Here is a 13,340-nt window from a genome sequence, read left to right as displayed (position 1 = left end):
TGATGATGTGATGATGATGATGAGAGAGGGAGAGAGAGAGAGAGAGAGAGAGAGAGTGAGAGAGAGAGAGAGAATAATAATCCCTAAACTATTTAGGCCTTCCTTCCCTAAACCCAGGCTGTTGTGGGTGGAATTGGAGCGGTCCCTGCTGATGCGCACTGAAACATATGAGCATAAGGGGACCAAATAATCATACGAGCCATGGATAAATCCCATCTGAAAAATCCTATGATTTTCATCGGGACCATCTCCAGATGTCATGTGAAGGTTGGACTTTCCCATACTGCTCCTCTCTAAGTAACACATAGATTTAAGCTTCTATCTGTCGGCATTTACTCAACATATGGGGGCGATTCATAATAGCTTATCATTAAACTGTCATCAAACCTGAACTCTCGCGGTAACGGGAACTCTCGCGGTAACGAATTGTGTCACTTCCGGTTGTTGTCGCTTCTGTGAACTGTGTTTATCCACCGCTCCTCCTCGTCTCTCTTTAACACTGCGGTTTCTTCTAACTATTGGGACAACTATCCGCTCCACTCACCCTTGTTTAGTCTAAACACTGACAGCTATCTTCCTCTTTTAGCGACACGCTCTTATCTGCGCTCCTCACCGTAGCTTAGCTAGTTAGCTTTAGCAGCTAACAACGGCTTCTTCCTCTCCTGCTGTCTCCTGCGCTGTTTGCTCCATGTTTAGTTACTCCTCTTACCTTTGACCAGGACATGTCCTTTGACTCACACATAAAACAAGTCTCTAGGATAGCCTTCTTTCACCTGCGCAATATCAAGAACATTAGAAACATCCTCTCTCAAAAGGATGCTGAAAAACTAGTCCATGCATTTGTTACTTCTAGACTGGACTACTGTAATTCATTACTGTCAGGATGTTCCCCAATAAGTCTGTGAAAAGCCTCCAGCTAATCCAAAATGCCGCAGCACGAGCTCTGACGGGAACTAGAAAAAGAGATCATATTTCTCCAGTGTTAGAATCTCTGCATTGGCTTCCTGTAAAATTCAGAATAGAATTCAAAATACTGCTCCTAACCTACAAAGCCCTTAATAATCAAGCTCCATCATATCTTACAGAGCTCCTAGTTTCATATTATCCCAATAGATCACTTCGCTCTGTAAATGCATGATTACTTGTGGTTCCAAGAGTCTGTAAAAGTAGAATGGGAGGCAGAGCCTTCAGCCACCAGGCTCCTCTCCTCTGGAACCAGCTCCCAGTTTGTGTCAGGGATGCAGTTACCCTGTCTACATTTAAAGTTAAACTTAAAACCTTCCTTTTTGATAAAGCTTATAGTTAGAACTGCTCAGGTGTTTAACAAACCATTTCTTTATTATGCTGTTATAGGCCTTGACTGCTGGGGGAACTTATATCATGAGCATCTTTCTCCCTCTCCCGTTCTCTCCTTCCCCCTCTTTCTCTCTCTTTATATCTCTCTCCTTCTCCCACCTTTTCAATCTCTCTCTCTCTCTCTCTCTCTGCCCCCATGTATCTACATTACATGTCACTAACTCTGTTTTCTCTCTCCCCTAGTAGAGCTGCAGGATCCAAACCTTATTATTATTATTACTATTATTATTATTAATAACATCATTGTATTTATAAGTATCAGTTTTCACTAATTATAAGTATCAGTCTTGTAGAAATTAAAGCAACTGTTATACTACCCCCCCATCCCCCGATATGTTTACAGTACATGTCACTAACCCTGTTTGTGTTTTCTATCTCTCCTAGTGTATCTCTGACCCCAGAGCTGCAGGACCCAAACCCGTCATTATTATTGTTATTATTAATATTAATATTAATATTAATATCATCACTAATAATAACAACAACATAATTGTATTTTTTAATTATAAGTATCAGTCTGGTAGAGATTACAGCGGCGGTTGTACAACTGTCCTCTCTCTCTCTTCTCTCCTACTGTCTCTCCTCCCACCCTCTTTCTGCCCACCTCTCCTCTCTTCCTCCTCTCTCTCCTCACCCCAACCGGTCGAGACAGATGACCGCCCACAACTGAGTCTGGTTCTGTCAGAGATTTCTTCCTGTTAAAAGGGAAGTTTTTTCTCTCCACCGTCGCCAGGTGCTTTGCTCATTGTGGGATTTGTTGGGTTTTCCCTGTAATACTGTAATATTGACCTCACTATGTAAAGTGCCTTAAGACAATGTATGTTGTGATATGGCGCTATACAAATAAAATTGAATTGAATTGAATTGTATCACTGTGCACTTGGACGGCCTCCGACCTGGGGTTTGGATCACCACCGGATTAAAAAAGAGAGAGATTAATATTTCTGCAAAGCTGGAAGCCTGTTGTTGCCGTGCTGAAGATGGGCCCAACCAAGATTTTAATTGGCCCGGACCTGGGATACGTGCCCGTCTAGCCACCGTGTTCATCAATGTCATATATCTAGCAGGATTTAACGCCGCTCATTATCTTGGCCTGTGCTCGCTAATCAGAGTTAGTATAACATTATATAACAGGAGGGCTCTAAAAAAAAAAAAAACACACACACACTGCCATACCAAAATCAAAAAGGTCCAATACAGTATTCATGAATAAATGGTCTGTAAGATGGTGACAGCCTGAAAGGAGAAAAGAGACATTTTTTATGCAATTATCTTCACAAAGAAATAAAATACAAATTAGTACAACAACCAAATGGAACGTAGACATATTGGTGATTTGAGTCTTCTGTTTTCACTTTGCCCTCATAGAGGGAGGTCAGAGGTCATTCATGCTTACCGGACTTTAGTGCTTCAAACACATCAGATGGCCTGAAACCAGCCGGCAGCAAAAGGGCTCAACATTTTAATGCATTTACACTCCAGTAGAAAGTATCCCTGCTCAAGAAAAAGGAGAAAATCTAATTACAAACTGCTGTATCTCTCCCCAGTTGTACATCACCGTGCAGTGTAGATGCCTCTGAATTAAAATCCTCTAATTTGTGGTTTCAAGGGACTATCAGGGACTCAACAGCTATGCTCAGACTTTCTCCACAGAACAAAATAATGTGAGTTGTACTGCATGAAACTGCCAACGTGCCAAAACTACTGTTTAAAAGCTGTTTCAGTTTTGCGTGACTTTGTTTTCGAGTGATAACCCGCTGTGTTTGTGACAAACAATAAACAGTTCTGGTTCAACATCATCATCATCCCCCACAGTGACTGTTGCGTTTCCACCAGGCAGATGTGTGCTATGTCAAGGGCACTTTTCACAGCTCTGTACGTGCATAAAAGAAAGCAAATGCTCAAAATCCAGGAGTGTCAGAGTCGAGCTGGGGTTGGGCTCATTCGGAATCTGCTCTCCAGTGTCCTTGACAGACCGGAATGCAGTCCGACTCATTTGTCAGAAAGGACTGTTGTTTCTCAGTGCTATCATCAGGACAGGGGAGGAGCAGGGGAGTATTCAGGTTCAGTGTTAGAAATACAAGACATGTTGTGAAATGACAAACAAATAAATAAAGAAATATCATGTTTCTGACTGGATATGGCTGCACACTGCAGGTACTTTGCTGCATGAGATGTTGTTTCATCAGGTTGTCAAAAAATACCCAGGCCTTTATTTACATGCGTTTCCTACAACTAATGCACAAACAACTTATCAATATAATTGCTGAACATTATACCCTGCATTTGCTGTATATATGCAATATAATGCAAGGATCATTTGGACCTATGGGAGGAATGAGGGCTTTGCATTTGTTACCAGCAGGGGGCGGAAGTGCCTATGCAAACTTGAGGCAGTCACGTGTCGTCCCAGTCCCTGTGATGTATCAACAGGTTGGGGGGAAGCAGTTTATCTTTGGCTGCATCCAGGCTGCAGGAACAAGACGAAGAAGAGGAGGGAGGAGGAAGAAGGAGAAAATGCCTGCTGGTTGTTAGCGCCCCCAGGTGGCCATGTAGCTGTGAGAGCAGCGGGAAGGTGTTTCCCATGTCCTGCAGCCAATAGGCCCTCTCCTCCAACATGAGCAGGTTCTTTTGTTTGGCGGACAGTGGAGTCCAACAAGGACGCTGGTGCTGCGGCCCGCCTCTGTGGGGGAACATTACAACTGGAAGTCCATATGACTCCTTCTGCAAAGTGGCTTCGTAGCTGGAAGCATGTGCTTTCAACTCTGTTAATCCACTTTAGCTTTGTCTAAAAATCTCTAAATCTTTAAGCCTTGGTGTGCGACGGGGTTTAAACCCGAACGCTGTTGCCCATCCCCCTAAAAACCCAAACATTCACCACTTCCAGGTCCGTCCAGCCCCAAAAACGTTGTGTGTGATTTTTTTTAGAAGAACTCCCCTCTTTCTTGTACAGGACCCCCTCAGTGACCCTCTTCCCTCCCTCCCTCCCTCCCTGCCCCTCTGTCTCTGTGCTCCTATCTGGGAGCACTGAGAGCACCATTGCTCAAGCTCCTATTGAAAAGGGAGCATATACAATGGGGTCTTTCTCAGTCGCTCTCTGTCTCCATTAAAGACCCTGGGAACACAGCACTGTCCACAGAGCCACTCTTAAAGGGCCAGTGGGACCCGGGCCTTCGCAAACCCAAGTCCCAGTCCCTCCCATCCCTTTAATGGGAGAAGGAAAAAAGAGGAATCTATGCAGAAAATCAATTATTCATGAATGGTTTGTGGACTCTGCAGGGCCTTCTCCTCTTCAGGCAGCGAGCACCAGCATCACCCCCGTCCGAAACAAACCTCACCTCAGACATCACAGTCTGAACATCGCTTTGTAGCCCCCATGCGTCTGATGGGAATCAGGAGTCTGCACTTATTTTGACTGCAGCTGATGACGCCTCAGTCGCTTTTGGCTGAAACTTTATGTTCAAACTAATTTCCCGGACACTCTGATGACATAATCCTGGTTATACGGCGTATAGCGATAGATATAAATCTGAATAGTTTGATTATTACTCCAATGTCACGTTTGGTCCAATCCCTCTACCCCCCCAACCTCCAACAACATGCTCCTGGCTGGACGTCACGGCAGAAGGAGGCGTGGACACGTCTGCTCAAATAAAGGCTTGAATATTTAGCAGCAAGTTAATCGAATTCACATTGTAATGTGACCTGAGAAAATTAAATTTGCAGGCCGAAGATGAAATTCATCAGAAGTAACTGTCTGATTTCTAAAACATGTATATCCCGTGGTGTCAATGGCCTGGCTTTCTGGCCATGATGTTGTCAACAAGTAAAAGATAAAAACAGGTATGTCTGCAAGTCATGCAGGCATTGAACCAGCTGCACAAATGTAAAAGCAAATGACATTCACATGTTATGTGCCTCGTGTGATAAGAAACCCAACAATCAAGCAAAGCAAAGTCGGCCACTGCTTTTCATACAATGATGGATGTTTTTTTGTTTGTTTGTTTGGATCAACGTGTGCGTAAGCAGACGAGTTCACACTCTCCCCAGGTCTGTGAGCAGACAGACACTCTGGTTCCAGAGGGAAATGGGTGATTCACTGGGCCATTTACAACTTCTGCGGATCAGTGCGGTGCGTAATTAAAAGGCGAATAGGGGGATTGTGTTAAGACAATCAGCATGCCGCAGGGTTCCTCACATCCTCCGAGAAGGAGGAGGAGACCCAGGAGGAGGGGGAGGGAGGAAAGAAGTTGAGTTGAGGAATTCGAATCCTGTTTGAAGGGGGGAGAGGAGAGAGGGAAAAAGAAAAGGCGAGGGGGGGGGGGGGAGATGTCTGAGTGAGTCCGAGGGAACCGGTGAGAGAGAGGGAGAGAGGGAGAGACGAGGCTGGTGTAAAAATACTAGAAATAGACTTTGGACAAGTTAGGCAGCGGACAAGAAGTGTGGCCTTTTTGCTGTGCGCATTTTTTCCCCCGAGGAGGGAAAAGTCAAAGTTCCGCGTTGGGATCAAACCAAAACAACAACACGGGAGGGGAACGCGACGAGACTTTTACGCAGCGCTGTGAATTCTTCTTCTTCTTCCTCTCGTCCCACGACCCCGCTGTGTCTCCTTAAGTAAACCATCGGTCCTGCTTTCTTCTTTGCTCCTCTCTGCGGATTATCACTTTTTTTTGTGTGTGGGTGGTGGGAAAAAGCGCACCGCTTTGGATCTTGGAGCTGCGGAGATGCGGTGATGGAGCCCGGCGATCTCCCCAAGACGACTGCTCCTCTCCCCGCCGGCGCGTCACGACGGACCATGCGCGGGCTCGTCTGGTCCCCGTGGACCCTCGCCGTCCTCCTGTGCGCCTGGACGAGGCCCGCGAGCGCCGGGTCCCTGACAGGTGAGATGAGCCGCGGCAGCTCAACGCTTGTTTTTTGTTGTTGTTGTTGTTGTTTGTTTGTTTTTTTTGTTTTTTTATCCGATCTGACTGTTGTTTGGCAACTTTACTGCGAACGAGGCAAACGTCGTAATGGGCAATTAGCTCAGTCAGCTTTCTGCTTCTACCTCGTTAAACCAATTTGCTCCGGGGCGGAGAGCGCGACCGCCACAGCTGCACAGTGCCTCCAACATCTGGCAAACACCAAGGGACTCATTCCACTTACTTATAAAATCCCTTTAAAACGAGGTGATCAAAGAAAACACGGAGGATTAAAAACAACAACAACAACAACAACAAATCTGCTGATGTTGGGACAGTGACAGCAGGTTGAAGTGGGGATGGAGGCAAGTCGTTTTCCCTTCACTGGCATCTGAAGCTATATAGTTTTGAAATCAGGTGCAGCCAATTCATGCAGAATTCTTTTACTCTCGATGGGCCCCATCCACACCCAGACCAGGAATACTACGGGGGTTTGGGAGATGTGCATCAGGCGGGGAACCAGCAAACGTGCGTAAAATGCACCAAGCTGGGCGGCGAGGGAGAAGTCTTGCCCCCGAAGAAAGAGTGTTGACACCTCTCAGAAAACTTTCCACATGCAAGTTTATTTGTTCTATAAGTTCTCATCTGTTTTCAAAAAAATTCCCCCCGGCTGTTAGAATTTTGGAATCCATTAGCCACAGAAACAGCCCGTGGATGAAAACGTGGGGCCTCCACCTGTCATGTCATGTGTTTTGACCATCACAGTCTCTCTCTCTCTGGGAGCTGCACCTCTGCCCTCAGTGGATGTATAGGACCAGGAGGGACAGAGATTGATAGAGACGCTGCTGTGATTTATAAGCTCGGGCTGCTGGTTTCACTGGAGAACTTTTCCCGATGGCTCAGTTCCTATTTGGATGTAGGTATGGCTGGGGGCCCGGGAGCTGAGGGGACGAGGAGGGGTTCGGAGAGGGGGGTCGTGGGGAGCGCATGCTTTGGTTGGTGAGTCAGTTCTGGTCTGACTCTGACTCAAGCAGTGGAATGATGGATGGGGTAAGGGGGCAAGAGTGGAGGAGAATAGAGTTGGGAGGGGAGGTGGCAAAATGTGTAGCGATGAATCTGAAGAAAGGCATGAAAAGGAGGCCAAATGAGAGAGAAAGGGCAAAGGCGCGGCACGGAGAATGGAGGCGCTGAATTATGTAGCGTCAAAAAAGCCAGAAAGAAAAAGCAGGGAGTGAGAGGGGGGTAAATGCTCGGACTGTGCCGGGTATGTTTGGTATGTGTACGTGCACTGACATTTAACATCTGAGCGTTTTCTACCAGAGAGAGAGAGAGAGAGTAGGGACAGGGTGAGGAAAGGGAGACAGATCACGAAAAAAAAAGTGTGGGAGCTCGAGGGAATTCAGGGGACAAAGGGGAGGAGATAAGCACAAATGAATCAGTGGCCACACACACACACACACACACACACACACACACACACACAGTTTGACCTGCTCTTTCTGTCTACCTCTGCAGTCTCATAAAAGGTTTACAAGCTTATTATTAAACGGATGCAGCACTAAGAGACAGAGAAAGAGAGTGGGGCTGTTTTTGTTCAATATGCCTCAGAAAAGTAAAAAAAAAGAAGAAAACATTACAAGTCAGGGCCACGCAGTTTCTTGAAAAGGCTCAGCCAAGCTTAAAAATAAAGGGAGGAATGACTCTTAACGCCAAAAAAGCTCACAGAGACTGCGAGGCAGTGAAGCAGAGACTCAGCAGGCCCCATTCGTTTATCGCACGCTCCCAGAACAAGCTCTCTGAATGTGAGGATTACATGTACATTTGAAGAACCAAGGACACGCTGTACATTTCAGTAAAAGAGTTGCTGCCAATGTGTGTGTGTGTGTGTGTTTAACACATCACAGGACTGTGTAGCTGAATGATGTGTGTTTACGTGTGTCTCTCTGTGAGTCCTCCGGGGGGTCACAGAGAAGCGGTCAAAGGTCGAAGGTTGGCCGTGACATAGACGAGGAGGGCGGGTGGACAAGCTTGGGAAAATCTTTGCAGACGTCCCTCTGTGAAAAATGTGATTTATTGTTGTGCTGAAATTCAAAAAGTCCAGCCAAGTAGCAACGCTCCCAATTTATTTTATCTTTTTTTCCACTTTTATCAAGTGCGGCAGCGGTGCTCGTGCCTGGCCTCGGCCAGCCCCGTGGATGCTTAGCATTTTTATATGATGTCTTGGAAGACAGCAGATTCCAGTAGGAGAGATCAGTGCCCACGAATGTGTCCTTGCCAGCTTTTGTTCTATTTCAACAAAGATCTAGGGTGCGTCCTTTCTTTTAACTTTCCAACAGCATGCGTGCCGCGCCCCTCCGGCATCACCTCCCGTTTCTGCTGCATTAAAAGTAAGAAAAAGCCGGAACCGGCCAGAGAAGTTTATAATCATCATATTTGCGATGATCTCCCCTCGTCTCCTTTTGGACGTCGAGCGGATTCGCGGACGTCTTGGCGGACGACAACCTGCCGGCCTGTCGTCGCTGCCGTTTGAGAGAAACCCTGGATGTTCTCAGTGTTTGCGTTGAGCTCTCTGTGCTCTGACACTGTCGGAGGGACAAGGACCCTTTGTGCCAGTATCAGCCCTGTCCTTCTCAGGTCAACCCCTCTCCCTTAGTGAGGGACACAAGATAACAGGAAGACTCACTGAAGAACACCGGTGTAGTGGTGGATAAACTCCGGGCGATATCACGTCTCAACTAGCGATGGCAAGATGAAGCTAGTCCAGCATTAATGAACATATTCATCTGAGTGAGCACACAACCCAACGACACTTTGAGTGGTGAAAAGATCAGCTGATCATTCAATTGACATCAATTTTGGAAATGTGTGAGTCAATCATTCAACCAAATATTGCTGGTTGCAGCTTCTCAGATGTATTGAAATGTGTTAAGTCTTGCTTTAAATTCAATCTCTTTTGGTCGTGGACTGCTGTTTGGACCAAATCAAAGCATTTTGAGCTATAGAAAATTGTGATGGGGGTGTTCGTATCAAGTAAACAATCAGTATATTATCTAAATAAAAAAAAATAATCATTTGGTAATTAGTAATAAATCAATTAGATTAGTAAATGATTAAACTAGAATGGAACTGGAACAGAGCCCACACCATCACCAATGGCCAACAATCCGCTTAAATTCAGTCAAGCTGCACCTACACACTCATGGATATCGGTCCCCTCAATATGCCTGGATTAATGCATTATTTCTTGGAAAATTGGTGAAAAAATGTCTAAAAAGCGTCCTCCATCTCTAAAGAAATTCCTGGATCTGCCCGTGTCCCATCTTTTATGGAAATCCTTTCAGTAGTTTTTGCGTAATCCTATTGACAAACACACCAACAAACTAACAAATGGACATGGGCAAAAATATAACACGCCGACATAAAAAGGTTTGCAGGATTTAATGCATTTTATGGTCCAAGATCATGTGAACCTGTCTTGGTTATGTCAAATCCCATTTCTATAAAGTACGAACAAAGCTTAACATCAGACCTTCAGTCAGGATAACAACTGGAAAGATTCTGGTAGTGAGTCAAGGCTACATATAACCATGTAGATAAAGTCTACTGCATGAAAGTTTCACTTTGATTCGATACGTGCCGAAAAACACCGACACCTTCTCCTGCTTCTTTCCCTCTCTTAATCAAAGATTTGGAGTTTGAGCGGAGTCCCGCCACTGTCATCTCTTCGCTGGGCAAACCCGTCAGGATGCACTGCACCCTGAAGGGTTCGGGGGGCGAGGAGGAGGACCCGCCCGATGTGCTCTGGCTGAGAGACGACGTGCCACTTCAGTACGCAGACACCAACCAGTTCCAAGGTCACACTGGCAGCAACAGTTGGACGATCATAAGCACGCTGAGGTGGGCAGCAGTTATGGATGCTTTAGTCGAGTTGGTGCATGGGATTTAAAGATCAACGCTCATCCGTCGCGAGGCAGCCACACCTGCCCTAAACCTGTCAGGCATCTGCTGTGATTGTATTTTCTCCCCTGTTCCTCCACTTTATCCTTTCACCTCGCCTTACCAGTTCTGTTGCAACATTACATCACCGTGTTGACTTCCTTTCCCACTGTGCAGAGCTCTTCCAAATGAAGTCTGAAATAAGTCATACAACCCAGGCCAAATCCCACGTGCCTCGCCTGCTGTCGTTTAATGTATTTAATCCCTGTGCGATTGGATGAATTCTGAAATCTGAAAGGAAAAGGATCAGGCTCTGTGCATCTCTCTGCTTTGGTGTTGTCATTGCTCGATCTTTACGGAAATCTCTCAAATCACACTCTTTTATACTCATGACAGCATTGAGAAGGTCCAGCTTCCTGACATGGGCTCCTACCGATGTGCAGTTCAGTCAGCGAGCCACCGGATTATGTCCGAGGAGGGGAGCATCCAGCTGGAGGGTGAGTTCATCTCCCGCTCCCGGCCTGATGTGCAGAAAGAAAACTACAAAACCCCTGCACACGTCATGTACAGTGCCACAGAGTCTGAATCAGCTAATTCTTCTCGCAGGCCTTCCTCATTTCTCCGTGGAGCCCCAGCACATGTTTGTAGTGGCCAACGTGTCCATGAGCCTGAGCTGTGTGGCCCACGGACCCCCAGAGCCGGTCAGGGTCATCTGGCTGCAGGACGGGTCTCCTCTCAACTCCCTGGCGGACCCGGTGGCCCTGTCGCCCTCCACACTCAATCTCACAGGTATCAACTATCACACAGCACCCAATGCCACATTGAGACAGTTTAGCTTACCCTTAAATAACTGGCGGTTAAAACACTGTAGTGCAATAGTTAATGGTTTATCCTATTGAACGTGAATAAAGAACCCCAAAAAGTTGATTACATTTTGACAGTGATCAAGGCAACGTCTTCAAATGTTTTGCGTTTTTGTTCCGACTATCTCTTAAAATACAGATATATTCAACTCACAGTTGGATAAAAGGAAAAAAAAAAAGCAACCCCTCACATTTGAAATGCTCGAACTTGAAAATGTTTAGCATTTTTGCTTGTGGGTTGATGAACTGCGCATTTCAGGAGTTCCCGGTACAGGGAGCTCCTGAACGATTTGTCAGTAGTGCGTCAAGCATGTCGAGCGACCAAACTGTCACGCCCCCCCCCCCCCCCCCCCCCCCCAACAACGGCAGGTAAAGATAGAGCGAGAGAACTTCCGACATGCACGTAAAGTGGTTGACCAATCACAACAGAGTGGGCCAGCTGGCCAATCAGAGCAGACTGGGCTTCATTGGGAGCCTTAAAGAGACAGGAGCTAAAACCAAGGCTGAAAGAGGAGCTGCAGCAATGGACGGTCTGAGAAAATGGATGTGTAAACTGAACGTTAGAGCATGTAAACCTAGAGAGTAATATTATGAACATGAATATGAGCATAAGTCTCCTTTAAGTAAGAGGTTTGCTTCAGTTTTTGGCCCCAGAAGCAAAGTTTTAACTCACTGTCAACGAGACAATTAAAAAAACAAAACCTTGGTTTTCATGTAATCCATTTACGTTGATTATAATGTACTCTTTAAAAAGCCACACAGAGACTATCTTCTGCAGTTTCAAAGACTTCCAAATCATTCCCCCTTCATGGCAAAAAACCAAAACCACCAAAAAGCCACCCTCCCCAGAGAGAGAGAGAGAGAGCAGACTGGCTGGCCCAGTGCCAGTGGATCCATTGAGGACGGTACCTTGTGGGTGTGTGGTTAATGGGCAGAGACAGAGCAGGCACAAGATGGACTACTGGGATAGAAGACATGGAGAGATAAAAGAAGGATGTTTTTTCTTTTAAATGAGGAGCGCTCCGTTACATGCTGCGTGCCAGATATCTGGCCTGTATTAAGTCCAGTAGTAGGAGGACAGGCTGAGTCAGACTGAAGGAGGGAGGGGCAGGCAGCAGTGGTCGGTGAAGGGGTCTGGTTTGACTCATCGGTGGAGGATGCCAGTGTGCTGAACAAGTACCGGTTGACGGTAACCTACACTCACATCTCTGGAATGGGCAGCTGCTCTGACAGGCCACAGGTCCAAACCGAGGCGAACACAAATAATCCCTCAACAGGCCCATAAAAGAGAAACGGCACGGAGCTGTGAGGAATCAAGGACAATACACGGGTCTGTAACTGCGAGTTTGAGGTAGTTTCCATTCACACCCGATTGACAGTTGAGGAAACAAAACTCTTTATTTATTCCCGGTCCATCAGTTACCGGGCAACAATCAAGTTTATGCAAACTTAAAGATATTCCTCATTCAATATTCCTTTTTTTGGGGCCTAAAATCCGTTGCTTTAGTACATGACCGTTCACCAGTTCCTGCTTCTCCTCCTATCAGATAAATTTCTTACATTTCTCTGTTTATTATCTTATTATCTTTTTTCACAAACTAACAGCTGTGAAAGATGTGACGGGATGTAACAGACATATAAGAGGTGGTTTGATGTCAATAAGTTCAAAAATGAGTGAGCTATTGAAAATGCAAACCATGAAATATTCATATTTAGGCAAATCGCTCACTGCTATGGATGTTTTGGAATTTTGTTTGACTTTTTTCACAAATTAACACCTGTGAAAGATGTGACAGGATGTAACAGACACCTAGAAAAACTTGCGTTTTGAATTTGCTCTAGATAAAACTAACAATTTGAAAACAGGACCTCCCGCAGTTCGTGATTGACTGCTTTCAAACAGACTAAATGTTTCTTCAATTAATCGAACAGGGAAAATAACACTTGGCCACAAACTTGAATCCAATACGCTGGAGTACATTGACAAAACAGTGCGTCACATGTCGTGAGATTTTCGGACTCATTTTTAACAGTGGTGGTCAACACTGCGATGTGCCACGGGCTCAGGAGTTCTTCCTGTTGACCGACATTTGCAGCTGCTCAGGGGATGATGTGCTGCGGTTTGCTGACAGGGAAGGAAAGAGACAGAGCGGCGAGTGGCGCAATCTCGAGGTGGCCTGATGAGCAGTTCATTCACCCACACAGCCAGTGATCCTCACGCACCCCCCCCCCCTCCCTCCTTGTCCTCTCTCGTACCCCCCGCCTCACCCAGCGAGGATCGTGCCCC

At 46.0% G+C, this 13,340-nt stretch overlaps 2 protein-coding genes across 2 annotated transcripts in view; one reads left to right on the top strand and one right to left on the bottom strand.

The window, feature by feature from the left end:
- si:ch1073-83n3.2 overlaps positions 1-306 on the bottom strand; it is a 4,256-nt gene extending 3,950 nt beyond the window's left edge. The window contains exon 1 of the mRNA XM_035623665.2: positions 1-306. This exon is cut by the window's left edge and continues 91 nt beyond it. Within this exon, the coding sequence (XP_035479558.2) occupies positions 1-306 (306 nt within the window).
- A 5,372-nt stretch (positions 307-5,678) lies between these two features.
- The window catches only part of LOC118299712 (tyrosine-protein kinase receptor UFO), a 26,934-nt gene continuing 19,272 nt past the window's right edge, over positions 5,679-13,340 (top strand). The window contains exons 1-4 of the mRNA XM_035623663.2: positions 5,679-6,236; positions 9,941-10,151; positions 10,587-10,687; positions 10,797-10,979. Coding sequence (XP_035479556.1) covers positions 6,089-6,236; positions 9,941-10,151; positions 10,587-10,687; positions 10,797-10,979 — 643 coding nt within the window. The 5' untranslated portion in view covers positions 5,679-6,088. The remainder of the gene's footprint in view (positions 6,237-9,940; positions 10,152-10,586; positions 10,688-10,796; positions 10,980-13,340) is intronic.

The sequence above is a fragment of the Scophthalmus maximus genome, chromosome 11 (genome assembly GCF_022379125.1).
Source record: "Scophthalmus maximus strain ysfricsl-2021 chromosome 11, ASM2237912v1, whole genome shotgun sequence".
NCBI lineage: Eukaryota > Metazoa > Chordata > Actinopteri > Pleuronectiformes > Scophthalmidae > Scophthalmus > Scophthalmus maximus.
Note: the sequence above shows the minus strand (reverse complement) of the source record. Positions and strands in the feature narration are given on the sequence as shown.